This window comes from Berghia stephanieae, chromosome 10, assembly GCF_034508935.2.
Source record: "Berghia stephanieae isolate SIO BIC M18660-M18661 chromosome 10, UCSD_Bste_1.3, whole genome shotgun sequence".
Classification (NCBI taxonomy): Eukaryota; Metazoa; Mollusca; class Gastropoda; order Nudibranchia; family Aeolidiidae; genus Berghia; species Berghia stephanieae.
The window spans coordinates 1,765,446-1,779,250 of record NC_088369.1 but is presented as its reverse complement, the minus strand read 5'-3'; the positions used below and the strand labels follow the sequence as shown (position 1 = coordinate 1,779,250).

The following is a 13,805-nucleotide window of genomic DNA, read 5'->3' as shown; positions in this document are numbered from 1 at the left end:
TGACTTGGCTTATGCCTCTTGGTTCCCGGCAAAGCATAGGGCCTCAACAGCAGCACTCTTCCATCTTCTTCTGTCCTTGACACAGACCTTTTGCCAAACTCCAGGTAATATTGGAGATACACAAATCTTGGTCAAGGCTTCCTCTAGCCCAAGTCTGTTTTGGACGACCCCGTTTCCTCTTGCCCCGTGGCTTCCATTCGAGAGACTTTATTTATAGTCACTCTTTATTTTTGTCATCGTAATCATCATCATTTTTGCACTGAATTAATATCATTGAAAACTATATTGTTGATTTAAAGCCTTTTTTCTCCATGCAAAATTGACCACCATAAACACAAAAAGTAGTCCCATCATAGCCGTTAGGTCCATGGATTACGAAACGTGCCAAATACTTTTCTGCCGTTTGTCTGGATTTCAAGTGATGTATAATTGTTTTTTTATTGTTTATTGGCTGAAGAATGATTTTGAGCCCGAAACGATCTGTGTTTGGTAATTTGTTCTTGTTCGCCGCTGTTATTTAAATTTTTGTTCATTACTTTTTACACTCTACAGCTTCTATCAGCTTTGTATTACTAAGAAGGCTTTACAGACTGTTTGGACTGTATAAAATAGACATTTAGTTCCATACAGGATGTTAGGGGAATAAATGTGGCTATGTGGTCTCCCCTTTGGGTCTGGGGTTGGAATCCAGCTCTGAGCAGGGCATAGTTGAATCCTTGGAAAAGGCTCTTTACTCACATTTTCTCACAGTACTCAGGTGTAAAATGAGTACCTAGTCTCCATCGGAAAATTTTTAAAAATTTTAATCGCCTTTCAAGTGTCATGTTTTGTCCTTCGTGTTAAGTGTTACTGTTGGCTTGCGACCCCTTTAGCACGTTTCGTGGATATTGCGCTATATAAAAGCTCAAGTTTAAAATGCTCAAGTTAAACGAATCAATGTGTAGTGTGCATTGTGCAAGGTTATCTGTGGAAGTGGGATCTATAAATGGTAATGTTTTCTTCTTTGTCCCTCCTCATGCACAGGAGAGTTCATCAGTGGCCGTGTGATCAAGGCCATGAATGCCTCCTGGCATCCCGAATGTTTCCGATGCTTCGTGTGTGCCAAGGTCCTCTCCGATGAAGGATTTGTCAAGAACCAAAGCAGGTCGGTGTTTACTCGACATTACATAGGTTCGAATAGCAGACCTACTAATTACATTAACATTGTTTAAAAGATTCCTTTTTTTTGTCTCAAATTCGTATTTTCTGACATTCTGATTCCACTTTTGGGCTGGCAGGTCTGCAAACTGTTCTATCAGGAAAAAGTCTTTGCCGCAACTGTTTAAGGCAGTTCTGTGATATGCACTAGCCAAATACGCCTGGACAGGACAAGTTCTCACCACTCACTGGATGTGAAGGGATGAGCTGGTGGAGAGGCACTGGCTAGCTAAAGTATGGCCATATTTGAATGACTGTAACTCGGACATTGTCGTAGTGAAAATCTGAATTAAACTGATTACATATAAGGTAGGGGGCTCATTTGGTAGAGCACTCGCCTAATAATAGACAGCCTGCCAGCCATCCCGACCTTATCGGGTTTGTCCCAAATTGACTTGGCTGAAAAAATCTTATCGTTAAAATATAATCTGGGAAAAAATGTTATGTAATGTATGTATTTTCTGCTGACAATTCTTTCTGGATTACAAACTTAGAAGATCAGATGGTTGTCATCACACTTCTACTCTGATTTGTTCTTAGTTGGTAGGTAAATTTTGTTGATATGCGATATAGCCATAGTTTTTCATACAAAAAATGTTAACTGGGTCAGTAACCCCGAGCACTTAACTCTCTTGAGTTTTATACATGGAAAATCGAACAAATTTGTTTGATTTTCCATGAGGGTGAACTCAAGAGAGTTAATATGTCTGTATTTGGATTAGCCAGTTGGGTGGCAGAAGTGAATTAGGAACTCTGTGCTTTTTGTTGCCTTTGCTTATAAAAAGCAAACGTCAAATGGAATGGAAGCTTTGATTTGATTAACATAGACAGATGATATGAATGTTTCGGGTTTCCCCTTTGTCAACAAAACACGATGAATGAAACACTAAAGAGGAAAGAGATAAGAGGATGGCATTGTTAAAACCTTATCAAATGAGGTGAAAGAAAAATAGTCGGGAGTTTGTCCCGTTTTCTACAGTGTGAATGGGACAATAGCAATTGCTTGCTACCCTTTAAATAGGACACTAGTCTATCGCAAAGTACTTTCCACCAGAACCAAGACACCCAGCTACCCAATCACTGCTGGGTGGACAGGAGGGTCATTAAAACAATCTCGACTGCACCCGAGATTGATCTCAGTTTCTTTTGTGTGTGAAGTGAGTGCTCTACTAAATGAGCTATTGGGATCCCCATATTTATATCGTGACTTGACTTACTTGACTTAGATGCCTTTCGCGTCTCGACCGAAAGATCGGGTCGCCTTGGCTGTTTCCAGTATTTCCTGTGTGAGGTGTCTCCAATATTGCCGGTCCTCTGCTAGGGTTCTCAGATTTATATCGTGAGTTGCCCATAATTGTTCATTTTTTGACATCTTTACTTTTCCCCAGGGCTTTGTGTAGAGAATGCAATGCCGTGGAGAAGGCAAAAGGCATGGGGAAATACGTCTGCTTCAAGTGCCAGTAAGTCTTTGATTGTTTTTATTGTTGTCATCGTGTAAGCCAATCTGCCTACTTGATAACTTTAAAATTCTTCATTTTTAGGAGAGAAAAAAATGGAATCACTATAGTTAACTTTAAATATTAACAAATTACACTTACAAAGATCAATTAACACTTCAAAATGATATATTCTGGCATCAATTTTCACTTTGAATAAGTTTTATTGACTTAGAGATGCTTATAAAGTTCAGAAATGGGAGCAAAATTTTGTTATTCTACGAATTTTTCGTAGTCGTGGACAGGTCTGTGTACAGCGTTTCTTTTTCTTGTAAGAAAATTGAATCCTCATCACGACTAAAGAATGAAATCATATTTTTGTTTTTGTTGTTATATACATTAGTATGAAAAGTATTCTCGTCCTTTAAACAGACAATAGCAATTTGGATATAATGCTCGTCTATGGCAAAAATTTGTTCTACCCGATCCAACAGACCTAGCTATCCAGTCACTGTTAGGTCGACAATGAATTTCCTTTATCTATCCCTAGGGGGAAATTTTTCTTTAGGATCTATTCCAAGGGAAGACCGAAATAACCAAGGCATCAGCCGCAGTGCAAGGGGTTCAGAAAATATTTTTTTAGACTGCACACGGGATTGATATCTATCCCTTTTGTTGTGAACCAAGTGCTCTAATAACTGAGCTATTGGGACTCTCTCATATAGTAAATTTTGTAAATTATTTAATCGTGCTTATGTTTTTTTCTTGATTCCCGGAAATCGGCAATTACTCAACATACAGGTACAGTTTCCCCACTCTCCACGAGTTAGCTTGAGTATCAATGATAGTTTATCACTTCAATTGCTTTAAAAGTAGGTGTGAATGCAGTAAAAATGAGGCCTATGTTGTTTACAATGTTCCATCATTTTTCATTTTTCGTCACCATCAGCATTAATTTGAGCCCGAAAACGTCTTGTCCTGGTGATTTTAAAATGTGGTCAAAATTTAAAAAAAATTGTTTTCTGAAGAAATCTTTGATTCCAAGACATTCAATTTTCTTTTTTTTTGTATTCTATTCTTTTTTAAAGTGTGTTGTGTTTATTTCTGTTCCATATATTGTATAATTTGAGAGCCATTGATGACATAAGCAACTTCCCTATCGTTTCCCCAGTTCTATCATAGACGGTGGTCATCTGAAATGGAAGGGAGAGCCCTACCACCCCTACCACTTCAACTGTCATTCATGTGGGTAAGTAAGACGTACAATCAAATTTCAAACTGTTATGACTACCATGTCAATACCAAGTTTATGTTTAAAAAGCTACTTTCTTCCACTGACCCTTAGAATACATACCTGGGTGGAGGTTCCTGACCTCACATAGCGAGCAGGGAGGCACTTATTGTGTCTTTCTCAACACATGTATAATTAAGAGTTTTGGGAGATGATATTTTTTGTCTTGTTAATCATCTCTCTGTTTATGCAATGTGTTATTTTTGTTTTACATATATATACATGATTTGTAAACATTTGAGTTTATTCCTCTTAGTGGAGACCTGTGCTTGTGTGGGGAGATCTCGTGTAAGTACTAAGTACACTGATAGTGTGCTCTTGGAATCTACATCTGTTCCACATTTGACCCACTCCCCTTTGTCTTACATTTTTCTTGAGTGCTTTAATTGTAATTCTATAACTTTTTACTATCCCATTTTCTTCCTTTTTACCGGCGCTGATATGACCTTAATGTGTTGCAAGCGCCGTAAAACTCTTAAAAAACAAAACAAAACAAGAATATATACAATTTTTGACTGATATCGGGAATTATATTGACGCAAGGGGAAATCACTGAGTTTACAACACGTTTTCTTGAGGTCAAGAAGTTCAGGATTTTGGTCAGAAACCACGTAAACCTGTAATAGATTTGCAATAACCGTTTGTTAAACTTTAAGATAGACTTTTACATTATCTTCACTTGCCGCTAAAGCTGCGTCGGAACGTTTTTTTTTTAATAAAGGAAATAAAGAAAGAAAAATAAAGAAAAGCAAAACGAAAAAAAAAATAAAAAGATAGAAAGAAAGAAAAACACAGTAGAGAGCAAAAGGAAGAAAGAGAAAAGAAAAAAAGAAAAACAAAGAAAACAAAATGGAAAAAAAAATAGAAAGGAAGACAAACAAAGTAGACAAAGTAGAGAGCAAAAGGAAAAAAGAGAGAAAGAAAGAAAAACAAAGAAAGCAAAATGGAAAAATAAATAGAAAGGAAGACAAAGTAGACAAAGTAGACAAAGAAAGCAAAAGGAAAAAAGTGAGAGAGAAAGAAAAAAAAAAGAAAGAAAGAAAAACCAAAAAATCCTATGTAGTCAGTATCCTATATTCTATTTCACATTTTATGAATGTTGGTTTCAGGTGTGAGCTGAAGGAAGATGCTAGAGAGAAAGATGCAGAGTTGTATTGTCTTCGTTGTCACGACAAGATGGGTATCCCCATCTGTGGCGCTTGCAGGAGACCCATTGAAGAACGTGTCGTTCATGCCCTTGGAAAGACCTGGCATGTGGAGGTAAGAAGAAAGATGTATAGATTCTGTGCGCTTGGCTAAGAAACTCACAATCACAACATTGCCATCCAGAAGTATAACGCACCAGCACACAAATCTTATGTGTAATCGTGAACGTTTATAGTCTGGTTAATTCAGTTTCGTGAGAATTTTGCGGATGGCAAAAAACAATAACAAAGACCTGAGTGACGTCTACTTCATTTTAGCTATAGAAAGCTCGGGCTCTAATGTGAATTCTTTTTTATTATTTTTTAAATTTTTAATCAATTCATTCCTTTTGCACAGCCTTATTCAGGGATGCCAACTGCCAACTATTTCGAAGGTAATACATATTTATAAAAAAATGATGTCAATACAAAAATCTTTTTAAATTACATATTTTGTCAAGCCACCATTTTTCTTGTATTCTCTACACTGTCGCTAACTCATGGACATGGAGACCATGCTTTATTACACTTTTATTTTTTTAATTACACATTATTTCCTCCCAATTTACTCATTTCTGATTCTTGAGGTTCGGATCTCATCTAGGACAAATTATCCTGCAAAAGAAACATATCAGAAATTGTCCATGATGTCTAAGTGTGCTAATTAGGGACGAGATGCCGAGTGGATTGCACTTAGATCTGGATGCACTAGTCGTGCAATGAATAATCATCGTGAATGAATCATTGAATCACTGATCCAATCGGTGGCTAACTGAGTTGGGTTGCGTTGTGATGTGTGATGGCGTAGACCTAGACAGTGTGGTGACAATGATGTCGTTGTGGCAGAGTCATCAAAGGGTATCTTGTTGCTTGCAGCTGCCAATTGTAGTATTTTGAAAAATGAAAATGAGATTTAAAAATTGAATAACTATTTTCAATCGCAGGTGTGTATTACTTTGAAGAATTTCAAGTTGGCATTCCCCTAACTCTCACTCGAATTATTATTATTGTTATTATTATTATTATTATTATTATTATTATTATTATTATTATTATTATTATTATTATTATTATTAATTATTATTATTTTATTATTATTATTATTATTATTATTATTATTATTATTATTATTATTATTATTATTTTTATTATTATTGTTATTATTATTATATCCCAGTGATAAGTCTATGCTTCCAACCGTTACTACTATTACTAAATTACTCGACGATTATCCTTTTATCCGCAGATAATTTTGTTGATAATTCGCTTATTCATGGGTTAGTAAATGTACGGATAAGATCCAAGTCTACCGTACCCCTGAGCCACGCTGCTCCCACCTTAAAAGTGCTGGTTTTATGTGTCTATCCCATACAATCCATTTTGCTGTGACCCCTACAGTCTTTCTGTAAATAACAAGTGAGTAGAGAAGTGACAAGAGGATTATAGTGAATAAAAACTTGTACGGCATTGGGGATTTGAACCCACGACTGTAACGGCACCTTCACCTGGCCATGAGAGGGAAGCTCTACAATCAACGCCATCCACTGCTCCATAAAAAAAAATAATTGTGGTTTCAATCGTAGTAACTATCTTGAGTTCCTCTTGCGACTTCTTGAGGTCATGAGGTCAACACACACACACAACAGAAAAGTTTATTGGCAAATTAGCAGTTAAGCTATGAACTGTACTCTCAACACAATATTGTGTAATACGGAGACGATGGAGACATTGAGTAAGCTCCACTCACTTTTCTTTCTGTCAATGGACTTGAAAACAACGATACCACCTTTTTAATAGTATATGATTTGGTGATGGCGTTGGCTGGGTTATGTGGCCAGAATGGAAAAAGGGTCACTTCCCAAGACAGCCCTGTCTGCACTGGACAGCAGATGGGAAGAGAAAGTGTGGGAGACCCAAAGAAACCTGGTGAAGGACAATGGAAAAAGAAATAAAGGAAGCAGGCCTGTCCTGGAATACAACAGTCAGCGCAAAAAAAATAGCCGACCACAAAAAATGGAGATGGCTGGTGGATTATGTTATTATTATTATATATATTATATTATATATTTTCTTTTTCTTCCAGCACTTTGTGTGTGCCAAGTGTGAGAAACCATTTTTGGGGACAAGGCATTATGAAAAGAAAGGCCTGGCATACTGTGAGATCCACTATCACCAGGTAAATTACACTGTCTTCCATTGATAATAACTAGAAATGAAGTGAGTATGAAAGTGCCAGAAGACAACAGAGAATAAAAAACTTTGCGGCGACCTCACAGGCGACCTCACAGGTACGACAACTCTGCCTGGCCGGGGAGATCGTGACTCTACTGTTTGAGCTGTCCACGATCTCAAAAAAAAGTCGATTCAAAGCATAGTCTAACTAGAGTCTTCCATATTGCAAAACTTCTTTCCCTCTTTTTTAGTTTGAACCTTTCTATACAGTAGTTTTAGGTTATGGGTGACATAGGTGATATTTTTTTTTACTCATTTAAGATATGTAAATAAAAATAAAAAAATATTTTAGGATCTTTTGTCAACCCATTTGTCAGACCTTTATGGAAAGTATTTGGCAATAAAATAGCATCTTAGTGAAGGAATAGCATGCACTTGTTATAATTAATCCATTTCATGCAACATAAACAGAATTTAATTCCTGGTTCATGGGCTTTATAGCTCTACTTTTAAAAAAAAACAAAAAACATCAAATATATACCCAAAAAAAAAACCCATAAAATAATTATCAAAAGATTAACAACAAACATAAAATACATACCAAAGAAAAAACCAAAAAACAAAAAACAATTTACCAAAAAACGCCACAAAAACAACATAATATGCATACCAACCCCCCCCCCCCCCCCCCCCCCCGATAAAATACGTACCAAAAAAATACATAAAACAATATAAAATACATACCAAAAAAATCAAAACCCAGAATTCTTTTGATGAATTTTCCTGAAATTCAAATCAACACAACAAAGTTTAAAGCCAAGGAATTCTATGCATATTTTTAAAGTAGGGCCTTTGTTTTAGGGCGTATAGCTGATCGTTGCTGATTGGTCTTTAGACGTTTCATTGTTGTTTTTCTATTCCTTTCCTCAGCTGTTTGGTAACATCTGCTTTGTCTGCAACAACATTATCAATGGAGATGGTAAGCAAGTTTTCATAGATATAGATAACAATATGGAAGGCATTCATTCACCAGGCAGGGGGTCCCCTTAGCCCAGTTGGTACAGCACTCGCTTCACACGCAAAGGGGCTGAGATCAATTCCAGGGTGCAGTTGAGATTTTTTTTTTCTGACCCCCCCCCTGTCCACCCAGCAGTGAATGGGTAGCTGGGTCTGTTAGATATGGCGGAAAGTACTTTGCGATAGTTCAGTGTCTTATCCAAAGGATAACAAGCAATTACTATTGTTCGTTTCACGCTATAGAAACGGATATATTCCGGCTCCATGGGCTCTGAAGGACTACTTAATATTCACCAGGCTACATTTCACTAACTGTGGTATCTAAATTTATGCCTTCCACCACGAGATCATAAGATATCGTCGCCTTGGCATTCCATGAAGGAATATAGATAATTCATCAAACAAGATGTCTGATGTCAACAGGAATCACCCATGTTGTCCCAGTGAGCAAATTGGGTTAATAATATTTTATATATATATATATATATATATATATATATATATAATATATATATATAATATATTATATACTTTAGAATAATCTTCACATTGGTGGGAATTTTCTGCTACAGTGGAATCCTGATAAATCTAACACTGCAAGACCAGACACAGATTGGTTTGATGTCAATCAATGTTGACTGTATCCATTATCAATGGAACACACTTAGATAAAGAACACACAGTTGGGAACTAACAAAGCGAGAGGTGTTGACTTTAGGCAGACTCCACTGTATTTAGAATTGGAATTCAGACAATTAATTTTACTCATTTGCTTAATGTGATCGTGGGAGCAGCATGGCTCAGAGGTACCAGGGAGCAGGCACTGGTGTAAGATAAAGATCTGAACAAGTGGGTTTGAAAGGTGCCAAACAAAGCAAGAAAGAAAAATACAAGAAAAAGAAAACATCACAAAAATATCAATCTACCTCGACTGGGGATCGAACCTCAGTCATTCTGATTACCGGTGAGATGTGTAATGGTTAATAGCTTTGGCTATGTCAAAAAGGAAGAAAAAAGGATAAAAGAAGAAGAATCAGTATAAAAACTCAGGTGATGTGTTCTGTTTTTATTTTGTTTCTGTTGTTTTGTTTTTATTCAAATAGTTCATAACTTCCTGCCCAAAAGAGTCCAGTTTGAATAATGAATGTCATCTTTTTTTTTTGTCTCTTCCAGTGTTCAGTGCCTTCAACAAGGCCTGGTGTGTCAACCACTTTGCCTGCTCTATCTGTGATCGCAAGATGAGTCAAAAGTAAGTGTTGGATCACTATCATGGCTGGTCAAAATGGGACAATTTGTGTTTCATTGTTATAGATAGGCCTTTTTCAGATTGGCTACTTCTTGTAGACAATTATGACAAAGAGAGAGAGAGAGAGAGAGAGAGAGAGAGAGAGAGAGATAGATCGAGAGAGAGAGAGAAGAGAGAGAGAGAGGGGGGAGAGGGGGGGGGGGGAGAGAGAGCGAGGGAGGGAGGGAGGAGAGAGAGAAACTTCGTTCTACTTTGTGACCTTTGTTGTCATAATTTTATAGTTATGTTTCTTTGATTATTCATCCAAACTAAGAAAAATAAAGATGGCGCTTGCTGGTTGATTTTGAAAGAAGAACTTTTACCTTTGTATTTTGTAATTCACATTTCCTTTTAACTATGTAGATAAATTCTATATATCGGGTTGCAGTGTACTCCTTATTTTGTAATGTGAATGTTGCTGCCTGAAGCTAGAAGAAATAAATAACAATGTGAAATTGAATGTAAGCTTCAATTTATTATACAAAAACAGATAATGTGGACGTTTCATGTTTCCCCTTTATCAACAAAACAGGATGTATGAAACACTACAGACGAATGAGATAATGTGATAGTGACGTTGTTAAGCTGAATAAACAAAAACATGTTTTTGTTTATTCATCTTAACAATGCCGCTACGTCCACATTAACTGTTTTCTTTCATGAAATTGAAGCTTACATTCAATTTCACATTATTTATTCCTTATTTTGTATACAAAGAGCCTTTGGCATCCTTCCTTGCCAGATAGTTTTGAGTGATTCAGATTTGGCATAGACTTACCATAGGAAAACCATTTCTTACTATAAGAATAAAATATTATAATGTATTATCAATTTGTACTTCCATCTGGCAGACCAGATACTACCCAATTTACCTGTCGTGTATATAAATAGATGTCGTTGATTGCAGTGTGATCTACTCATTAAATATTGTGAGATGTAACTTAGACTGAAAAGATGTACGGTTTTAATGTTGGACTTTACACATCTTTGAAGTGTAATAATAATCAATACACAGATAACTGGAGCAGCTTCTATAAAAATGCTGGATCTGCTTCAGAAATAAGATAAACTTATGAATTTAAAAAATTAACCCACGGTGTGAAAATGAAGCTTTAATTTGTTTTGCGTTACCTGAGAAGAATGTTTGGGTCTTTTTGGTGACTATTTCATTTCATACTGTTTTAGAAAAGACAGGTGCATCAAGGCACCATTTTAGAACGTCTATAATGAACAGCCAGCCCTACATTTGTTCAAAGGGTTCAGAGGCTAATCATATCGTTATATTTTGTTGTTGATTTTTCATCATGATTGATATTGTTGTTGTCGTTGTCGACGTTGTTGTTATTGTCTTTATTTATCTTCATTTGTTTATTTCTTTATTGATTTATATATTTATTTATTTGTACATTTATTTGTTTATTTATACACTTATTAACATAACATATGGTATAGGGCAAAATAGGATAAGATCCCTTGAATGCCCTTAATATTAATAGTAATGCCATAAATCTATTGATTAAAGATTACAATAATGATACACATGGTAAAGATGTATTTTATTCATTCATTTATTTATGTATTTTCTTTTAATGTATGTATATTTTGATATATTGATGTATTTATGTATTTATTTATTTATTTATTTATTTCCTCTCTCAGAACCAAGTTTTTTGAGTTTGACCAGAAGCCTGTGTGTAAAAACTGCTACGACAAGTTCCCTGGAGAATTGAAGAAAAGGCTGAAAAAAGCTTATGATGAAGCGGTGAAGGCTGGCAAAGCTTGATGAGTAGGATCTGTGACTTCAGATGAATGTAGAGGGAATGCATTTAACACCATTTCTAGTCCTTGACGTATTTGTATCTATAATTCATATGTTATTCTTACTTAGATCTGGATCAGCTTTAAACAAAAATGTCAAAATTTTACCAACAATTTGAGCCTAGCCCCTTTTGGCATGATTTCGGTGCTTGTGCATTTGAGGGCAAGAGATGCTACAACATGAGTAAATACTAAGCTACTTGAAATGGAAGACTATAAAAATATTTTACAAGAATGATTATAACAGCTCCAACACTAAAGCTAGCCTTTTCTCATTTAAAAAAAATTCAAGTAACGTGTTTCATTCAAAGGTGTTGCAAGCAACTATAACAATTAAATGTTTGATACGAATAGTCAGGGACAAAAACCAGCGTTGATTGCATACCCTCTATTTCAAGAATTGATGGTGAAATTCCACCCGAGTTGGAAGTGATCATGATAATGGTTTTAGCTAGATTTTTAATAAATTAATGAATGAATTAATAATTTCCTGTGCCGTCCAATGTGTTTTATAGAAAGTTGGGGTCATGAGTTTGATATTGATATTGTCATAAAGTCTCTTTGAATGTTGATGGTTGAAAATGAAATAAGTCAATTAATGCTGACTAAACTACGATCCTTGGCGCTTGAACTGTGATAGTGTTTAATGAAATACACATAACAGCTCTTTTTCTTCTTTTTAAAAAAAAAACAAAAACAAAAGCCCTGCCATCATTATCCAGCCTTTTCTATTCCTTACCAGAACATCTTAATAATAGAGTAAATGGATAAATGAACTTTAAACAATAATGAAAAGTTCATTTTAGAAGTTGATTTTGTTCCTACTGTCAAGTTGTGGATATCTATACAAACAACAAATAGCTCTTTATTCATTTTTAAAATAAATAACCAAAATAAAACCTCTACCATCAGTTATCCAGCATTTTCTGCTCCTGACTTAACCATCTTAATGATAGCGTTGACTGGATAAATGAGAAGCTAATTTTAGAAGTTCTTCTTGTTCCCATTGTCACATTGTGGATATCTATACAAACAACATACATCTCTTTATTCATTTTTAACAAATTAAAAAAAAAAAAACTCTCCCAACTCTCTACAGCATTTTCTACTCCTGACTTTAACATCTTAATTTCATGTTAACCAGATAAATGAGATGTTGACTTTGTTCCTATAGTCCAGTTGTGGATCTTTATACAAACGACAAATTTGCCACTGTTGGTTTTGGAAACAAGGGTAAAGGATGAATGATTATGTAGCTCTTGTATGTGCTAATCTTGATAATGTATGTATCTTTTAGTCAGTAAACCAGCATGGAGTCACAGATAGCAAATTTTTGAAATCTGGTTAGCTAACTCTCTCTCTCTCTCTCGAGTTCATATGAATGGAAAATCGAACAAGTTTGTTTTGTTTTCAATCATGGTGGAGTCAAGAAAGTAGTGAAACCAATGGAGGGTCGTGTTCATGATCTACCAAACTTAGGATTCTTTGTTTTCTGGTATTGTCCATGAATTTTGAACGGACAATGTTGTCATAATTGACCTGAAATAAAACCTGACTATTTTGTAATAACTAAGAGTGAATAAATGAATGAATTAAAAGATTAATAATTATTGAACAAATAAATAGATTCATAAATAGAGAATAAATAGATAAGCAGATTAATGAATATTAAATACAGAGGACTTCTTTTAAAATTGAAAACAAAAAAGATGAGAAGTGACTGATTGGACACGAAGAATGAACAAATTACATTTACAGAAATTTGCTTTTTTTACGTTTTCTTACTCAGTGTTTAACTAATAAACTCACCCCATATTTTCCTTACTTTGAATTTTTTAATCTCCCGCAAAATTTAATAATCTCTTCTTTATTGTTGACCAAAATACTTGCAGAACAATATTGATATCTATGATGAAAGTTACAGTTGAATATTATTGCCTGTTATTACAACTTTAATGCTTTTTATTGTTAGTCCCAACATTTTGTGACCTAAAAGTTAAAAGAAATTAACAAACAAAAGTTTTGCTTTTCAAAAAAAAAAAAAAAAAAGAAAAGAAAGTCACTGACACAAAATCCCACAGCTGAGGACAATTCATGTGTGTTTTTCTTTATTTTTTTCTTCAGAAAACATATTTCTCCAAGGTTATTAATACAATATAAATTTTCCATGAATAAAATATTATAATAATAGTTAAAACCCCTCAATTATAAAAATGAAAAGAAAAATGTATGCTGACTTTATTTTCAATCTTTCACACGGAAGAGAAAGAAGGAAAAAACTCCAACAAAACAATATGCTTGTAAATGGAGCCAAAATTGATATCCCAATGTATCTGACTGTTCTTTGGTGGTGAATTGTGTAAATAAAGGATTGCACAATGAGATACGTGTATTTGCTTATGTTG

The 13,805-nt window shown here is 35.0% G+C and overlaps 1 protein-coding gene across 10 annotated transcripts in view; it reads left to right on the top strand.

Annotated features, from left to right (window-relative positions):
• Positions 1-13,474, top strand: part of LOC144956052 (LIM and senescent cell antigen-like-containing domain protein 1) — a 63,988-nt gene extending 50,514 nt beyond the window's left edge. For all 10 annotated transcript variants that reach the window (XM_078886368.1, XM_078886364.1, XM_078886365.1 and 7 more), the window contains 8 exons: positions 1,024-1,144; positions 2,586-2,657; positions 3,805-3,882; positions 5,034-5,184; positions 7,192-7,284; positions 8,211-8,259; positions 9,471-9,546; positions 11,242-13,474. In XM_078886368.1, coding sequence (XP_078742494.1) covers positions 1,024-1,144; positions 2,586-2,657; positions 3,805-3,882; positions 5,034-5,184; positions 7,192-7,284; positions 8,211-8,259; positions 9,471-9,546; positions 11,242-11,365 — 764 coding nt within the window. In that variant the 3' untranslated portion in view covers positions 11,366-13,474. The remainder of the gene's footprint in view (positions 1-1,023; positions 1,145-2,585; positions 2,658-3,804; positions 3,883-5,033; positions 5,185-7,191; positions 7,285-8,210; positions 8,260-9,470; positions 9,547-11,241) is intronic.
• The last annotated feature ends 331 nt before the right edge of the window (positions 13,475-13,805 follow it).